Genomic DNA, 20,145 nt, shown 5'->3' on the forward strand with positions numbered 1-20,145 from the left:
TACTGGTTAAGAATGCCATGTGGGCTCTCTCTGGTGGTGCAGGATTTTATAAGTAAGAGAAGGGCCATCTCAGCCCTCTCTTGGAAGTGCTCCACTGTAAAGCTAAGCCAAACTATGGCACCCACATGGTGTAGGATGTGGGCTTACCCACTGCTCCCCTCAGGACTGTACTTTGTCACTCTCCCTGTTCTGCTCCCCATTCTGTTTCTGGTGAATCCTCTTGCTGACCCTGCACCTCTGGCCTGCATCCCAGTTCTGTATGCATAAATAAATAAAATCTAAAAAACAAAAAAAAGGAAAAAAAAGAAATATCTGTTGTTAAAAAATAAGAATGCCATCTCTGGAATCAAACTAGTGGTGGATCAGCATTGTGATGTTGGGAAAGTTACTTGAATTCTTCAACTTAAATTCTTCATCTGTAAAACCTAGACAATATCATTAATGATCTTAAAAGTCGTTTGTAAGGATTAAATGCAGTAATTTGTGGAAAGTACTTAGTAAATCATCTAACAATGGCAATTACTTTTATCTTAAATAGACATCTGTGGGATAAACAGGTGAATAAATGATTCCATAAATTACTTAAGAAAAAAACCATATTTTAAAATTGTTTAACTTATATATTTAGATTGAGAATAATTAGAGACTATTTTCCTATATTCTAATAATAATATACTAAGGACTCTTTTTTAAAAAAAGATTTAGGGGACAAGCTAGAGGAGCGGGAGGAGGATTGCCACAAGGGAAGGCCCAATACACTAAGGACTCTTAAATAGAGTATTTTATTTATCTTTTTAAAATGTGCTTATTTTAAAAATGTTTTATTTATATTTGTGTAGAAGTACTGGGGGCTAGGCCAGAGGTGATGGGATGTGGTGTGAAAGGATTCACCAGAGACAAAGTGGGGAGCAGACCAGGCAGCTCCATTGAAATACACTGCTAAGGGGAGCAATGGATGAGACAGGAGAGGTCTGCTGTGCCATGTGGGTCAGCTCCCTGGCCAGGTATTGAACTCAGGTTTATTGGTGATAGCAGCACTGAGACTTAACCTCTAGGCCACGAGGGAGGCCCCTGTAGAAGTTCTTTATATAGTTTGGTGATGAGATATTGACAGTACTATTATCAACAGTCACAGTGCTATATGAAAATACATGTTTCATAATCTTCCAATCTGTGGCTTTCCTTCTTATTTTCTTGTGATGAAATATGATAAATAGAAGTTCTTAATTTTATTAAATTAAGTTTATTAAAAATAAACTTAATTTATTAAGTTCTGAATTTATTAATCTTTCTCTTTATAGCTATTCCTACTTGTGTCTTGTTTGAGAAATCTTTGTTTATTTCCTTCCTTTTTATTCTAGTAGTTCTATTTTTGACATTTAAACCTATGATCCATTCAGGTTGATTTTTAAATGTGTGTAGTGTGAGGTAGGGGTCAAGGTTTATTTTTTCCCCAATTGATTATCAGATCACTGTAGTAATATTTAATGAAAAAGTTAGCCCTTTCCCGTGCCTACTGAACTGTAGTGATGTGTTTATCTGAAGTAGGTGACCACATACATAAGGATTGCTACCATTTTTGTTGTGAATTATGTGATGTGATGTATATGTATTGCAATACACTATGAGTTCCAGGAAGCTTTTTCACTCACTATACTATATTCACCCCTTGCACAGTGATGGCCTTTGAAAAAATATTTCCTAATTGAAAGACGTCATAAAAGAAAACTTCATAGGAATTTTGAAAAATATTGATGGGGAGTTCAGCTGTTTCCAGTTGCATACTTAGCTTATAGTAGAACTAAAAGTATTTGTAGAATATTCCAACTTCTCGCTCTTACCTTCTGTTTTGCCTTTCTCTAGTACCGCCAAAGAATTTGGTTATTGGGTTCAGTCAGCATTTCTTAAACTCCCTACTGGATGGTAGGCTTTTTGTGACTTAGCCCTTGGATCTAAGTTTCTTTTTAAAAAATTGTTATTTTGCTCCCCACTCTGTCTCTGGTGAATCCTCTCACCCACCAAACCTCTGGCTTGCACACCAGTTCTGAAAGAATAAATAACTCTTTTTTAAAAAAAACATATTACCATGAGTATATTGTTGAATGGAGACTTTGTGAGATTCTGCTGTTCTTGTAGGGGTTTTTTTTTAACCTTTGTGTTTAGTTCTTATGATTCCGCAGAATATATCAGTGTAAATTCTAAATCAAACAAGAGTTTAAAGGATGACTGAAAAGATTTATTTGTTTATATTATTTAGATGTTAAATGATAATTTTTTCATGTCTTTATAGAGATTGTCACAGAAGGAAAAAGGAAAAAGTCTTCATCTTCTGAGTTACATAAGGTATGCTTTAGTTTTGTTCTTAACTTATTCATTAAATGTGTTTTCTATATTGACTATATTTGTTTATCTAAAAATGCTGTAAAACTTTAATTGCTCACTGTTATTTTCTTTTTTTTTTTAAGGATTTATTTATTTATGCATACAAGATCTAGGGTGTAGGCCAAAGGTATGCCCTTTGGGAGTGGAAAAGTTGGATTGACTGAAATGCACTGCTGGGAGGTGGCGCAGTGGGTGAGACAGGAAAGATCTGCTGAGCCATGTGGGTCAGTTCTCTAGTCAAGGTCATGCATCAGTGGCTGTTGATAGCTTCTCAGTGTTGTGACTTAACCCCTTTTGCCACTTGGGAGGCCCAACCATTGACATATTTTTAACCAACTGTAAGCGTTATTTGAATTTTTTTTTTTAAGATTTATTTATTTATGCATACAAGAAATGGGGTACAGGCTAGATGTGTGGGGAGCGTGGTGGTAGTGAGAGCATCACCAGAGACAGAATGGGTAGTAGAACAGGCAGAATGACTGAACTACACTGTTGAGGGGAATGGAGGGGTATCAGGAGAGGTCTGCAATGCCTTGTGGGTCATCTCCCTGGCTGGCTGGGAATCAAGCTCATGCTGCAGTGGCTGCAGATTGCTTCATAGTGCTGTTCTTTAGTCTGTTGCACCACCAGGGAGGGCCCTGTAGGCATTACTTGGATTTCTTCAGTTTTTCCACTAATTTCATTTTTCGGTTCCAGGATCCAATCCAGGATTTACATTTGTTTATTTATTTTTTTAAAAAGATTTATTTATTTATTCATACAGAACTGGGGTACAGGCCAGAGATGCGGAGGGTGAGAGGATTCACCAGAGACAGAGTGGGGAGCAGAACAGGCAAATTAATGAAGTACACTGCTGAGGGGAGCAGCGGGCGGGCCAGGAGAGGTCTGCCTCGCCATGTGGATCTCCTCCAGGGCAGGCGGGAATCGAACTCATGCGGAAGTGGCTTAAGCTTCTTAGTGCTGTGCTTTAGCCCGCTGCGCCACCAGGGAAGGCCCTACATTTATTTTTTATGGCTCCTGATTTTCTTAGTCTGTGACAGTTCTTCAGTTTTTTCCTTCATGACTGGTCAGTATTTTGTGAAATATCCCTCAATTTGGTTTGTGTAGGGTTCCTTATGATTAGATTTAAGTTACGGCTTTTGGGGAATAATACCACAGAAGTGCTGTGCCCTTCTCTGTATATTCTTTCAGGAGGTTACATGATAATGTCATTCCTGATCATCTAGTTAAAGTAGTGTCTGCCTGGTTATCCTGTTGTAAGGTTAATCTTTTCTTGTGTAATAAATAGATATTTTGGAAGAGATATTTGGGCTGATTTTTGTATATGGTGTTTTACTCTTTTGCATGTTATAGTACAGTTTTCCCATAACCATTTATTGAAGAAGATTCCCTTGTTCCAGTGTATGTTCTTTGTTCCTTCATTTTCAAGGCCTTTGATGCCAAATTAGATTTTCAATAAATATGCAAGTTTCATGTAGTTATACTTTGGGGGAAGTAGACATTTGCCCTTTTGAAAATAGAGTAGATGACATTTTGTGTTCACCCTATTGGAAGTTTACATGAGTATTTTAGTGGGGTAAATATTCCACTGATGTTGTTTAAGCAACTTATAGGTAAAATTATAAAAACTAATCACTGTGAAAAGAACATTAAGTCTTCTACAGAGGACATCATCAGTCATTTTATAAAATGCCCAACAACTACACCCAACTCTTTTTATTTATTTTTTAAAATTTATTTATTTGTGCATATAGAACTGGAGTACAGGCCAGAGGTGCAGGGCCAGTGAGAGGATTCACCATAGACAGAGTGGGGAGCAGAACAGGCAGATTGACGAACTACACTGCTGAGGGGAACAATGGAAGGGTCAGGAGAGGTCTGCCATGCCATGTGGTCACCTCCTGGGCAAGGATTGAACGCATGCTGAAGGGCCTTTAGCTTTTTAGTGCTGTGCTTTAACCTGTTGCGCCACCTGGGAGGACCCTACACCCAACTCTTAAATTTGCTAAATCTCAAATATTCTATAATTTTGAGCTTGTTATATTTTAAGGTTATTACTAGGGTCATATAACAAATTAACCACAAAACTCAATGGTTTAAATGTATTTTTGTCATGAATATGCCCTATGGGTAGATTTCACTTTTCTTTGTTCTACTTGCTGTTACCTAGGTTGACTTGGAGACTGGGGCCTAGAATTGTTTCAAAAAAGATCTTTCTTAGAGAGGACATCTCAATAACTTCATTAGCTTGAGTACTCCTGTGCTGGATGACTCAAAATCTTTTGGTATATGCCCATTTCTTTTTTAATTTTCCCCTGGGATCTTTTCTAGCACAGTGTGTTTAAGGTATCTAAGGTTTAAGGTATCTAAGATTTTTTACTTTTGGCTCGGGACTTGTGTGTTGAGAGACAGAAAGGGGGAAAAAAGGAGGGAAGAAGAGAGAGAGGGTAGAACTTGAGAACCAGTCTGAAGCTATATTGCCTTTTATGGTCTAATCTTGGAAGTCACAGGCCTACCCACTTTTAAGCAGAAGGAACCTATGTTCCTTCCTTACCCGATGTTGAAGGATTATCACATGATGAGATGACCAGGTGGGATGTCGAGTATTGGTTAGCCCATCTTTGGAAAATATAGTATTCCACAGTATCCACAGTAGATTAGAGAACTATAAAGGAGCCATGTGTATGACCTGCTTGAATTTACTCCCTGAGAAAGTAACTATTCTCTAATTAAGAATACAAAGAAAATGACTGGTCTAGAGCTAATATTGTCTTTTACACATGAAGAATTATAAAGAGGTATGTTTATATACAGAATAGGTTTAACTAATAGATATTGGTGCCTGGGAGCATTACCTCAGAGGTATTAGTGAAATAGAAAAGTTGAGAATAACTCATGTAGAATAAATTCAGATTTATTCTATCCTCTTGATTTATGCCTGGCTCTCATTGAAATCATTTTATGGATTATTGCTGATTTTTAGTTTATGTTGTACTTATTATGTCACATTTTCTCTTAGTAAAAAAGTTGAGATATGTAAGTTCTAAACAAGTTATTTCAAACTTGGGGCTATATGTAGCCATTCATTCAGTTATTATTCTGTGTATCATGAGCCATGTAATTTGGAGATAGCGAGGGCCATCTCCTTAAGAACTTACCTGTGTAATGAGCAGATATGTAGATAAATATCATATGATATGATAGATATACTGTCAATAGCCCAAGTACATTGTACCAGTGTACCAAAGATAAAAATGCTGTGGTGTGGTGTGGTGTGGTAGTGACAGTTGTAGAGAAGAAAGGATAATTTTGAGCAAAGAAAGGGTATTCTAGATTGAGGGGGAAGTATGTACGGAGGCCTAAAGATAAAAAAAAAATGGACTCATTGGAGAAGGTTGAGTAAACTCAGTGTTGTTGGGGCAGGATTTGCAATGTGTGAATGATGTGGAAAGTCCGGGTTAAGTTTTAGCTGTAAGTAAAGGGTGCCTCTATTGTGTTTTTAAGTGTTGGAGTCATATTTAGATTTGCAAATTAGAGATCTCTAGGGATAGCATTTGAAAGATTAGAAAGCAGGAGTTAGAGAATAGTAAGAAAGCTATTGTGATGTATCATCTACCTCTATATTAATTAAAGGTTTTATTTTTAAAATCAAATTGTATTTTTAAAGATTATTTATTTATGCATATAGGGCTGGGGGACAGGCCAGAGGTGTAGGGGTGGTAAGAGGATTCACCAGAGACATAGTGGAGAGCAGAACAGGCAGATTGACAAAGTACTCTGCTGAGGGGAGCAGGGGCAGGTCAAGAGAGGTCTCTGGCGCCTTGTGGATCACCTCCAGGGCTGGGGATCAAATTTGCACTGCAGTACCTGTGGCTAGTTTGCAGTGCTGTGTTTTAACCTGCTGCGCCACCAGGGAGGGCCTCAAATTGTATTTATCTGCGAATAAATTAATCACTATTGAATTTAAAACTGTAATAGCAATATATTAATATGGAATAATATGGTTTTGTTAGCTGATTCAACTGTTATTTATATTTCAGTCAAACTGATTATATTCTAATTCTGGTTTCAGATAAAAAAGATGTTAAATACAAAACCGGAGAAGGTTCATGTTCAGTCATCACTCTCTAAACTCAGAAGCTCAGAACGCTGGGATATCCCTTTGCAGAGGGTAAATTACAACTAATTTACATTTAAAACCTTATTTGATAATGTTTAAAAATATTTTAGTAAAACTGAATTTTAAATTATATACCCTTTTTGGATTTTCATTTGTTATTTAATTCCAGGTTAGATTTATTTAAGTATTAGAATCTTCAATTAGCAGTCCGAAATAAGATAAGGAATATTGGAAAGGAGGCCAAGATTAGTTTTGTGTTTTTATTTTTTGTAGATAACTGAAAGAATGATTGGGTCATAATGTAGTATGTTCTGGGATATTTAAAAAAAGTTGTTTTTAGTGAATTTCAGTGAAAAAGAAAGGGCTGTATACTCCTTCCCATAGTCTTTAACAGATTTAAAAAAAAAGGATTTATTTATTTATGCATACAAGAACTGGGATGTATGCCAGAGGTGTGTGTGAGAGGATTTCAAGAGACTGGAGTGGGGAACAGAACAGCAGATGTACTGAAATGCACTGCTGAGGGGAGCAGCAGGTGAGATAGGAGAGGTTTGCTCTGCCATGTGGGTTAGCTCCTTGCCTGGGGACTCAACTTATGCTGCAGTGGCTGCTGACAGCTTCATAGTGCTGAGACTTAGCCCCTGGTGCCACCAGGGAGTCCCTCTTTAACAGAATTTTAACTCATTAATTTATTTGACCTATTGAGATATAATTAGATCAAGTAAGCTGTACAGACATTTGACTAATGTAAACAAACATATGTAACCAATATCCCAATTGGAGCACTGTTACAAGCTTTGAAAACTTTTGTGTCCCTTCCCATTATCTTTTCTTTCCTCACTGTTCTCACCTTCACCCACTTCTGGCACAACCAATCTTCTGATTTCCATAAGGTAATTTTGCCTGTTCAAACAATATATATCCTCTTGTGTTAGACTTCTTTTGCTCAATAAAATATTGTTATCAGTCCCTATTTTGCATCTATCAGTAGCTTATTTTTATTGTTAAGTAATACTTGATTACATTAGGATATATAGTACTATCTGCAGTATTTCTTTGTTGATGGTCTTTTGGAGTTAGTTTTAATTTTCATTTCCCTGATGACTAGTGGTGTTAAAATAGTTTTCTATGTTGATTGACCATTATATATATATTTTTATGATGTATGTTTAAAAATTTTGCCCTTCCTTTTAAAAATTGAAGTACCATTGCATTATAACATGTAAGTTTCTGCTATATATCACTAAAAATTAATATGTATTATATTGCATTAAATTTCATTGAGGATTAATTTACATAAAATTACATCAGTTCATTTTAAGTGTTCTGTGAGGTTTGACAAAGGTATACACACTTGCAACCACACCATAATAAAGATGTGTGCTTGTATTTATACTTTTTTTCCTTCAGTATACAGGTCTGTGAATTATAAAATTTATATAGACTCATATTAGTATATCACAATGCATATATTGGACAATTCCATCCCTCTGAAAACCTTCCTCGTGCCATTCCCTTTGTAGTTACTCTCTGTCCCAACCTACAAATGGTGGTAACTTTTTCTGTACCTATATTTACATATTTTGCAGAATGTCACATAAATGCAGAAATAGAGACTATAATGTTTTGAGAACTTTTCACTCTGCATACTGCTATTATAATTCTTCCACCTGTATATATTAATATTTCTGCTTATTGATTCTCCCCATTGAAAGACATGGGTTATTACCAGTTTTTGGCCATTAAACAAATGTTTGTATAAGGTTTTTGTGTGAACATGGTTTTTTTTCCAGGAGTAAAATTTCTGGATCATATATGAGTGTTAATTTCCAAATTGATTCCAAGGTACACAATTTTTTGCATTCTTACCAACAATATATGGAGAGTGCTAGATGCTGTGTATCTTTGGCAGCACTTGGTACAGTCAGTTTGTAGAATTCAGGATAGTTTTAGGTTTACAGAAAAATTGAGGGGATACTACAGAGAGTACCCATGTACTCATTCAGAGAGTACTCATGTACCTTATTCCTGTGTGTCTTCTTTGCTAGAATGTCTTTTTCTAGCCTCTGCCAACTAAAAAAAAATCATACATTTTTTGCTAATAATTTGTATGAGTTTTATAAATATTTGGTATATTAACATACACACTAACACACAAATACGTGATTGCTGAGATGTTCTCACATTTGGTAGGTTGTCTTTTCTTTTTGTTACCTTTGAGTAGTGTACTTGATTCTTTACTAAAAGTCTCCATGAAGCAGTTCCTAGGGAACTGATTATAATCCCTTCCAATTGTTAAAAATGTATTACTTCAGAATCACAGACCCTATTTAACTTGGCATCTAATAACTTTTATTATTTACTTTAAATGTGTTTATGATTTTCATAAGCTTTGGGATTTTAAAACATTGATTTCCTAAACCTTGAAAATTTTAAATCTCTTTGTGCAGCTTTTTGGTAGATTTATTTATCTGTTCTAGCAAAAAGCAAGGATTTTTTATAGATTGTACTTTTTTTTTCCTGTAAGATATGGGATTTGAATGTTTATCTTCAATTTTTAAATGAAAAGTTCAGTGCCTCTTAACTGTAGGTTTTTATGTCTGTTGCTACACTTATTATTAAAGTACTCCCTCTCCCTTTTTTTTCCTAGTGGAAAAGAAGCCTAAGAAATAAGGTCCTCTCTCTTGACCATGAAAGTAAAAAAGGTGTCCGTGGGCGTCATGGCACTTCTTTGAATTCACCAGAAAGGTAAGATATTTGTGTGACACAGGTTTACTTGTACTTTGCCCAAATACTGTTTCTATGGGTGATTTACTTAACCTCTTTGTGTCTCCATTACTACAACTTTTAAAACAAAGATTGGATTAAATGGCCTCTCAGGTTCTTTCCAAGCTTTTAACTTTCTCTAATTCTAAGTCATCTTGATAGACTTCAACTGATAAAACAGTATACACACACACAAATTATAATGCTTAATTAAGCATTTGTAGTATGTAATGGAAAAGATGCCCCATTTAGCAACTGTGATTCAAATCATAGTGTTAATGGATATAATGGGATTAAACATCTGGGGGATTCATCTTGCAGCTATTATCAGAAGGAATTTAAAGCATTTTAGATTTGGAAATCAGCAAGTGATTAAAAAGTTGTTATTTTACAAAAGAGGATTAAATTTTCTTTTTAGAATAGTGAATGATCAAAACAGTGACAATAGTAAAAATTACAATTTTTAGGGAAGTCATACAAACTGAAAGACTAATTGGAATCTTGAATTTATTAAATTACTTAGTCTTATTCTTCCTTTTGATATAAATTTTCTGAAAAAATGTACAAACATTGGTTACTCTGACCCTCTAATAGGATAAAGCTGCCAAGGTGAACAGGGCAGCAGGAAAGTTGCAATGATTATGTATTATGCTTGAGAATAACCACACCATCAATTCACAAAGTTAATTTCTTCAAAGGTTGTTGAGGTCATACTAAAAATTATATTACATTAGAGGAATCATATTTTTAATAAAAATATTAACATTTCCTGAAAGGTTTGTGTATGCAAATCTTTTATGAGAGAGATAGATCCTGAAATCCTTGCATAGTTCAAAACTTACATTATTCAAGTCTCATTTTCCAACTTTATTGATTCATTTTTATTACCAATGAGTTTATTTAGCTCTCTGGTAATGTAATATTCTTACCAAGTAATGCTATTCTTCCTGATCTGCTAGTGATTCCTTCTGCAATATCAGTAATGAACAATATGAACAATATGATCACACTGGATCTGAATACTCTCTATAATTAAGGACATTAATTCAAAAGATGAGTGTTTATTATATGCCAGGCATTAGATTAAACCTGAATTGTCTCATTTAATTTTCACAAGTCAGACTATAAGTAATATTGGCTTTTTGAGGTTTTGTAATTATTATGGGGAGGAATACTAGTATAGCTCTGGAAAATTTGGTTTGATATTAATAGACTTATTTTTTATTTCGTAACATATATTACTGAGTTCTGCTAAGCTTTCTGAAACATGAATTGCTACTGTGTGCAGGGAAGTAACTAAACAAAAATAGATCTAGAAAGGGGAAAATATTCCTCATACATTTGTGTTATTTATATTGTCCCCTATGTTTGCTTTTACTTTTTTTTTTATTATTATTATTTTTTAAAGATTTATTTATTTATGCATACAGAACTGGGGTACAGGCCAGAGGCTTGGGGCGGTGAGAGGCTTCACCAGAGACAGAGTGGGGAGCAGAACAGGCAGATTGACGAAGTACACTGCTAAGGGGAGCAGCGGGCGGGTCAGGAGAGGTCTGCCACGCCATGTGGTCACTTCCGGGACAGGCGGGAATAGAACTCATGCGGAAGTGGCTTTAGCTTCTCAGTGCAGTGCTTTAACCCGCTGCACCACCAGGGAGGGCCCAGCTTTTACTTATTTTTTTAATATTTATTTATTTATCCTTACAGTACTGGGGTACAGGCCAGAGGCATGGTGGGTAAGAGCCTTCACTAGAGACAGAGTTAGGAGCAGAACAGGCAGATTGACAAAGTACACTGCTGAGGGTAGCAGCCGGAGGGTTAGGAGAGGTCTGCCACACCATGTGGGTCAGCTCCCTGACCAGTGATCAAACTAGTGCTGCAGGGGTGGCTTCAGAGAGCTTCATAATGTGGTGCTTTACCCTACTGCGCCACCAGGGAGAGCCCTGCTCTTACTTTTAAAGATCCTAATGTCTTTCAGTGTCCCATTTTAAAAATGAAATAGCTATTGCAATATGGTTTCCATGTTACCAAATCATCCATTTTAAATCTAACTCAGTAATTTTAGTACATTTACAAAATTTTTTAATCATCACCATAATCAAATTTAAAATATTTCTATTACACCCCCCCAAACATTGTATACTCATTTATAGTTACACTATGTTCTTACCTGCAGCTCAAGACAACCACTTATCTATTGTGTCTATATATTTACTTTTTTTTTTTTTTTTGACATTTCTTATGAATGGACTCATATCACACCTGGTAGATCCACAAGCATTTTCAGACATTTTTTGTCACAAAAATTTGCACCACATAACTAATTATAAAATAACTCCTTCACAGTTTGGTTGTATTTGAAGTTTAGAAAAAGTAGCAATACTTACTTCCTTTGCTATACAAAAAAAAAAAGATATCTTTCCAGATTTCTCTGGAACTAAAATGAATGGATGATGGCTAGTACTATTTCTTACCATTATATGTATTTATATAAGTGTTAGTATATATCTGAGCTACATGTAGCTATCAAAACAGCCCTAGTTCTTACATTTTCACCATGTCATCTGAGCCTATGCCAAATCACAAAATAGCACACATTTTCCATTATTAAATAGAAAAAAAATTTTATCATTTTTAAGAAACTTAGGTTTTGTGTTACCATTTCTTTTGAGGGGGGTCGGGAAGAGATAGTGTCTCCTTTTGCTTCTAACTTCTAATGTGTGATGGATTTGGTAAAGATGAGATTATAGAACAAGCTATTATATCTAAATTATCCAGGGAGGATCTCCCTGGTGGTGCAGTGGGTTATATCTTCAGCACTGAAGCTATCAGCAGCCACTGCAATAATAGTTTGATCACCAACCAGGATGCTGACCCACATTGTACAGCAGACCTCTCCTCTGTTGCCTGCTGCGCCCCTCAGTAGTGTATTTCAGTCAGTCTGACTTTTCTGCTCCCTACATTCTCTGGTGACACCCAGCTTTGTATGTATAAATACATAAAATAAAAAAAAAATTATCCAAAGAATTGATAATTAGTGCTCTTGAAGACTTAATTACCAGCCAATTTGAGTTTCAATGGGTGGAAATGATGAATTTGTTCACTGAAAGGATTTGCACACTTGATGTTACCATTTTTTAGTATGGCATGTATCAGTTAAAACTAAACTTGAAATCAAACAAGTAAAACCATCAACTAGTTATTTTATCTGTTGTGACAAAATTGCCTTATGGCAAGTTAGTTATGTAGTAAAAATTCTTTCAGCAAAGAACTTAATGTGAAAACTACTTAGAACTAAAAAAACAGCTATATATCAAAGTTGGAGTAATAACAGCCTGTAGGCAAAAGTTTTTAAGTGTGTTAGTCTGTTAAATCAGATAGGAAACAAAAGGTAGAGTACAAACCAATGTCATGGTAGTATAACTTTTATAATTGCCCATATATTTATCTTTATTGAGATCTTTATATTTTCATATGATATAGAGTGTAGTATTTTTCATTTCACTTTATGATACTCCTTGAACATTCCCTTAGGATAGATTTTTGGGGGGGGGGGTAGTCTTGGAGTGTCTTAATTACGTGCTCATCCTTTTTTTTTTTTAAGATTTTTTATTTATGCACACAGACCTGGTATATAGGACAGAGGGGTGTGTGTGTGTGTGTGTGTGTGTGAGAGAGAGAGAGAGAGAGAGAGAGAGAGAGAGAGAGAGAGAGAGAGAGAGAGGATTCACCAGAGCAGAAGAACAGGTAGATGTACTAAAGTACACTGCTGAGGGGAGCAGGTTAGACAGGAGAGGTCTGCTGTACCTTATGGGTCACCCCCCTAGCCAGGGAGCAAATTCATAATACAGTGGTTGTGGTAGCTTCATAGTGCTGTGCTTTTTTTTTTTTTTTTCCATAGTGCTGTGCTTTAACCCATTGCTCCAACAGGGAGGAGCTTACTCTCTCTTGAAGGATAGTTTTGTCAATAAATGACTTCTGATTGAAAGCTTTTTTCTTTCAGAATCTCTTTATCATCTTATTGAGTATCTCTCAATCACTTTTTACTTGTTCCTTTCAAGACTCTTTGTCCTTCAAGAGTTTAATTACAGTGTATCTCAGGAATGATGTGTTTGAATTAATTTTATATGGCGTATTTTAAGCTTTTGGATGCTTCTGTTGATGCTTCTTTTCAAATTTGGGGTGCTTTTTATCATTTTTTCCCCCGAATATTTTCTCTGCTCTGTTGTCCTTTTTCTTTCTGGAATTCCTATACTTCATGTGTAGTCAGTTTGTTCTGTTTCCTGAGTCCTTTAGACTCTGCTAATTTTCTTTTTTTTCAGATTTGACAGGTTTCATTTTCTATCTTCAAGTTTGCTGATTTATTTTTCTCTTTGGTTGCTACTTGCTTTGAATTATTACCCTTTCCTCTGTGAGTTTGTCATTTGTAACATTCTCATTGAAAATTATTTTGCTCTTTTTTTTTAAGGATTTATTTATTTATTTATGCATACAGAACTGGGGTACAGGCCAGAAGTACAGGGGCGGTGAGAGGAATCACCAGAGACAGAGTGGGGAGCAGAACAGGCTGATGGACGATGTATACTTTTGAGGGGAGCAGCGGGAGTGTCAGGAGAGGTCTGCTGCTCCATGTGTATCTCCTCTGGGGCCAGGGATTGAACTCATGCTGAAGTGGCTTTTGCTTCTCAGAGATGTGCTTTAATCTGCTGAGCCACCAGGGAGGGCCTATTTTGCTCTTTTTTAAAGATTTATTTACTTGTGAATATAGGAACTGGGGTACAGGCCAGAGGTGCTGGGGGTGAAAGGATTCACCAGAGACATTGTGGGGAACAGCACAGTCAGATGTACTGAAATACACTGCTGAGAGAAGCAGCAGGTCAGAAAGGAGAGTTCTGCTGTGTCATATGGGTTGCCTCCCTGGCTGAGTATCAAACTCTGCTGCAGTGGCTGTAGAGAGCCTCCCAGTGCTGTGATTTAACCTGTTAACACCACCAGGGAGGGCCCTGAATTACTTTGACTCTGCAAAAAAAATTTTTTTAAGATTTATTTAATCATGCATACAAGAGCTTGTGTGTAGGCCAGAGATAAGGGGTGAGAGGAATCATCAGAGACAGTAGGGAGCAGAACCGCTAGATGACTGCACACTGCTGAGGGGAACAGTCTGTGAGACAGAGGTCTTATGTACCATATGGGTCATTACCCTGGGGCTGAGGATTGAATTCATGCTGTGGGAGCTGTGAACAGATTCATAATGCTTCGTCTCAACTCCTTGCACCACCAGCGAGGCCCCTGTGCTATTTTTTTTTTAATGATTTATTTATGCATATAAGAACTGGGGTCCAGGCCAGGGGTATTGAGGAGAGGGAGGGCAAGGGGATTCACCAGAGACAAAGTAGAAAATAGAACAGATGGATCTACTGATATAGACTGCTAAGGAGAGCAGGGGGCAAGACAGGAGTGGTCTGCTATGCCATGGGGGGTTAGCTCCCTAGTCAGGGATGAACTCATGTTGCAAGAGCTGGCTGTAACTTGATAGTGCTGAAACTTAACCCCTTGCTCCATCAAAGAGGTCCTGCTATTTGATTTTATGTGTGTGCTTATGGCTCTGACTAATACAGTGCCAGATAATGCTCTCAGCCATTAGTCATTAAGTTATCCTTCTAAGCTAACCATAGATCTGAGGCATACAGCAGGGGAGAGGAAGAAATGGAGGGTCAGAACAAGGGAAGGAAGAATACAACAGACCATGGTAATGGTTCACAGGTAGTAGGGTGGCTGGAGAACTATGGGAACTATAAAGATGTAAGAAAACAGTATTTTTCCAAATTTGCTGATATTTTTTCTGCCTGCTCTAATCTGCTTTTAAAATTCCTCTAGTGATGTTCTGTTTGTTTGTTTATTGAACATTCAGAATTTCCTGTTAGTTTCTTTTAAGGGGTTCTGTCTCTTTGTTGATATTTCTGTTTTATTCATGTTATTTTATTGATTCTCTTCTAATCTTCCTTCAGTTTTTAAGCATCTTTAAGATAATTGCTTTCAAGACTTCACTTAGTTGATTTGTCATCAGGTTTTTTTCATGGTTAGCTTCTTTGATTTAATTTTCTCTTTGAACTAACCATACTTTGCTATTTCTTTGTAGCCCTTGTGTCGTTGAAAACTGGACATTTGAATCTAATAATGTGATAACTTTGGAAATCTGATTCTTTCCCCTCCTTTAAGGGTTTTTTCCCCCCTTGCTTATTGTGCTTATTGGTTTATTAATTTTATTAAGATAACATTGGTTTACAGCACTGTATGTATTTCATAGGTATGGGATCACACCTCTTCAGATGTCTGTTACTTTACAACAACCAGAGGCATCCATAGCTCTCCCCATAATCTGTTGGACCCCCTGCTTTTCACCCACCCCCAACTCTCTGGTAGCCTGAATTCTATAAATCAGACTTTCAGGGTTTGTTTTTGTCTTTTGGTTTCATTTCTGTGTAATTCACATGAGTAAAACCATCAGTATTTGCTTTTCTCTTGACTTATTTCATTTAGCATAGTCCTCTCTGGCTCTCTGCCCATGTTGTCCAATGACAAGTGTGCATCTTTTTAAATAGCTGTTTTAATTCTCTCATCTGTCACCATAAAATATGCTACCAGCCCCTGATCCAAAAGATAAAGATAAAGAATTCACCAGAGTCAGCTAACTGTAGTTGAACTAGTAGATTTAGTGGAGGCTTGTGCATGAGGGAACCAGTGCGGGAGAGGAGAAATTAGCCTGGCATTGTAAAAAGAGTTAGTGGCTAGTGCTTTCTGTGTAGCTTGGCCCCTTATGGTCATTGTGGTGGGATAAGTGGAATTACTTTTGAATGTATATTTGAGAATACTAGGCAGATTTTTTTAAAAAAAGATTTATTTATTTATGCATACAGAGCTGGGGTACAGGCCAGAGGTGTAGGGGCAGTGAGAGGATTCACCAGAGACAGAGTGGGGAGCAGAACAGGCCAACTGACGAAGTACACTGCTGAAGGGAGCAGCGGGCTGGTCAGGAGAGGTCTCCTGTGCCATGGGGTCACCTCCGGGGCGGGGATCAAACTCAAGTTGAATTGGCTTTAGCTTCTCAGTGCTGTGCTTTAACCTGCTGCGCCACCAGGGAAGGCCAGTCTAGGCAGATTTTTTAACTTAGAATTTATTATTCTGAATTCCTCAGCAACTGAAATTTAGAGTTTTTATAGGCTTTCATATAGTTTATGATGAATTCATGAATTATACAATGTTTAGTACTATATGCATTAATTATTTATGTGTGTAACAGGCAACTCAAAGTTATGTTGACGAATGTCCTATGGACGGATTTAGGACGGAAATTCAGAAAGACCCTACCTAGAAATGATGCTAATTTGTGTGATGCGAACAAGGTGCACTCAGACTCATTGCCTTCGACATCTGTTGACAGCCTAGAGACTTTTCAAAAATTAAAATCTCTTCACCAAAGCCTTAATTTATCTGAAAGGTATGTTGTTCAGTATTGATTTTGTTCAACTTACCACAATTTGAAATATGCCCAGTAACCTTAAAAATAAGATTGTTGGAAATGATTGTTAAGAAAATCTTCAATTATAGATGTGTCCAATTCAAAAACAAATCCTAAAGTTGACAATCTTAATTTACCAGGTGATGGTTTTGTACTTAATTAAGTAGATTGACAGATTTTTTTAAAAAAACAAGTATCCTTACTGTATTTAATTTACTTAATAATTTGATTTATGTATATATTTTTATAGACATTAATATATTTTACAGACAATTATATATTTCATAATGACATAAAATGAAGGCATATGTAGATAGATAAGCTTGATTAAATTACATTTGAAATACTTGTTAAAGAGGCAGAAAATAAAAAGGCATGTCTGTCTGTATATTTTTTATTTTCTTCCTTTTGAATATAACTTTTAGGTGTTTTTCAGCCCAGGTCTTCCTACTTTTTTGCTTCATGGGTTTTCTTGTATTTTACATGCATTTTTGTTTATTTTAAAAAATATTTATTTATTCATGCATACAGAACTGAGGTATAGGCCAGATGTGCAGGGACAGTGAGAAGATTCACTAGAGACAGAGTGGGTAGCAGAAGAACAAAGTACACTGCTGAGAGGAGTAGAGGATGAGACAGGAGAGGTCTGCTATGTCATTTGGGTCACTTCTGGGGCCAGGGATTGAACTCACACTGAAGCAAGTTAGTTTGCAGTTCTGTACTTTAACCTGCTGCCCCACCAGGGAGGGCCTACATGTGCATTTTTATATAAAGAAAATGCTATAAAAATATTATCCTCATTTTTTAAAATAGCAAATAATGTATTTTAATTTTAAAAGTTTAAAAGACTAATTTTATTGCGTATTTTTTTTTTTTAGATTTGTTTATTCATACAGAACTGGGGTACAGGCCAGAGATGTGGAGGGTGAGAGGATTCACCAGAGACATAGCGGGGTACAGAACAGGCAGATCGACGAAGTACACTGCTGAGGGGAGCAGCGGGCGGGTCAGGAGAGGTCTGCCACGCCATGTGGTCACCTCCAGGGCAGGCGGGGATCGAACTCTTGTGGAAGTGGCTTAAGCTTCTTTGTGCTGTGCATTAAATCGCTTCGCCACCAGGGAGGGCCCTTTATTGTGAATTTTTTAAAGTGGATTCTGTATGAAGTTTGGAGTTGAAATTAGTTCTGGAAATTTGTGATTTATAACAGTATTTTAAAAAAAGATTTATTGACTTATGCATACAGAACTGGGGTACAGGCGAGAGGTACAGGTGTGTTGAGAGGATTTAGCGGAGACAGAGTGGGGAGCAGAACAGGCAGATTAACGAAGTATACCACTGAGGGGAGCAGCTAGTGGGTCAGGAGAGCTCTGCCATGTTGGTCACCTCTGGGGCGGGGAATCAAACTCATGCTGAAGTGGCTTTCTCAGTGCTGTGCTTTTTAACCTGCTGCACCACCAGGGAGGGCCTGAAACAGTATTTTTAATTAATGTACTTACACTTATAGTTTTAATTGTTAAATATTAACTTTATTTATTTAACTTTTTTTTAGAGGGAAGTACTGCTTTTAATTAGAATAACCTGTCTTTTGCTAGGTTGTGCTGTGGTTATATGGTCTGTAATTTGAATGTCACTACATACGTGCTTTAAACCAAGACCCAGATAAAAACTGCTAACTTTCAACACAGTATTTTAAGAAATAGAACAACTTGTTGAGACATTTGAATATAATGTTATACATTAATTTTTTTAAATTTATTTTATTTATTTATGCATACAAAAGCTGGGGGTACAGGTCAGAAGTGTAAGGGTGAGAGGATTCACGAGAGGCAGAACAGGCAGATGTACTGACATACACTGCTGAGGGAATCAGCTCCTGAAACAGGAGAGGTCTACTGAGCCATGTAGGTTATTTCCCTGCTGGGGAGCCAACAAGTGCTGCAGTGGCTGCTGATAGCTTCATCGTGCTGAGACTTAACCACTTATGCCACCAGGGATGCCCTATACCTTAATTTTTAAAAAGGGTATTTCAGGACCCTCCCTGGTGGCACAGAGGGCTAAAGCACAACACTGCAAGCGAGCCGCAGCTGCTTCAGTGTGAGTTCATTCTCTAGTCCTATATGTAGGGGCAGACCTCTCCTGACCTCCCGTGCTCACCCTCAGAAGTGTACTTCATTAGTTTTCCTGTTTTGCATCTCACTCTGTCTCTAGTGAATCCTCTTATCAACCCTGGACGTCTGGCCTGTACCCCAGTTCTGTATGCATAAATAAATAAATTTTTTTAAATAAATAAATCTTAAAAAAAAAACCAAAAGGGTTGGAGCTGGAGCTGGTGTTCAGGCTGGTGATAAGAGTAAATTTCCTTCTGCAAGACTTAAATTTACACTCATCCAGACTTTTGCCACTCGGCCTTACTCTAACCACCGCCTCCTGTGTAATTCTAGCTGTTGAAAAATATATTTGACTCAAGGCAGTGTTTTTTAATTTAGGAAGTTTAAGTGGTGATAAGGATATGGGATTCCTTCTGCCAGATTCCAGATGACTCAATATATAATTGACATCTGTGAAAATGAAACTCAAGATTATTTTTTTAGTTTGTGGGACACCATAATCCCAAATCCATAGGGTACAGCAGGCTTTAAGTTCCCTGTAGAATTCTAAAATAACCTCTGCTGATACAAACAAACAAACAAACAAACAAAAAAAAAAACAAAGAAAAACTAAATTAAGGAAGGATTTGGTGGCACAAGAGAAAGATATATCTGGAGTTGAAAATTTTTATCAAATCAAAAAACTGGGAAAACTTTGACAGAGAAGAATGAACTGCTATATTGAAGATACTGATTTGCAGGTCATATTCAGCAAGCAATTAATTAGGATTTTTATATTTCCTACCATATCTGTTTTGTTGCCCTGGGCAATAAGCAGAAGAACATTTTGATGACCACTGTTGAATCATAACCCAGTTATTATACTAGAGGAAAATTTCATATATTACCCACTCTATAGTAAGCAAAAAAGGATATGGTCTTTGATATCATGTTCAGACTGGTGATAGAGTTAATTTCCTTCTGCAAGACTTAAACTTGCACTCATCCAGCCTTCTGCTACTTGGCTTACTCTAACCACCTCCTCCTCTGTAATTCCAGCTATTGAAAAATATATTTGATTCAAGGCGAGATAAATTTTGGCAGGAAGATAATTCATTTTTTGTTAAGTCATTGAATGAATATCCACTCTTACTCAAATATTTATTAAGAATTTGGCCCTCCCTGGTGGCGCAGCGGGTTAAAGCACTGCACTGAGAAGCTAAAGCCACTTCCGCATGAGTTCGATTCCCGCCTGTCCCGGAGGAGACCA

The 20,145-nt window shown here is 36.8% G+C and overlaps 1 protein-coding gene across 3 annotated transcripts in view; it reads left to right on the top strand.

Annotated features, from left to right (window-relative positions):
* SENP7 (SUMO1/sentrin specific peptidase 7) overlaps positions 1–20,145 on the top strand; it is an 89,895-nt gene that overhangs the window by 7,638 nt on the left and 62,112 nt on the right. Inside the window, exons 2-5 of one of the 3 annotated variants that reach the window (XM_004675247.2) lie at positions 2,291–2,343; positions 6,455–6,553; positions 9,153–9,250; positions 16,569–16,766. In XM_004675247.2, coding sequence (XP_004675304.2) covers positions 2,291–2,343; positions 6,455–6,553; positions 9,153–9,250; positions 16,569–16,766 — 448 coding nt within the window. The remainder of the gene's footprint in view (positions 1–2,290; positions 2,344–6,454; positions 6,554–9,152; positions 9,251–16,568; positions 16,767–20,145) is intronic. The other 2 variants (XM_012734442.1, XM_012734439.1) reach the window with 2 other exon arrangements.

The sequence above is a fragment of the Condylura cristata genome, unplaced genomic scaffold (assembly GCF_000260355.1).
Source record: "Condylura cristata isolate star-nosed mole 26May11 unplaced genomic scaffold, ConCri1.0 scaffold00003, whole genome shotgun sequence".
Lineage (NCBI taxonomy): Eukaryota > Metazoa > Chordata > Mammalia > Eulipotyphla > Talpidae > Condylura > Condylura cristata.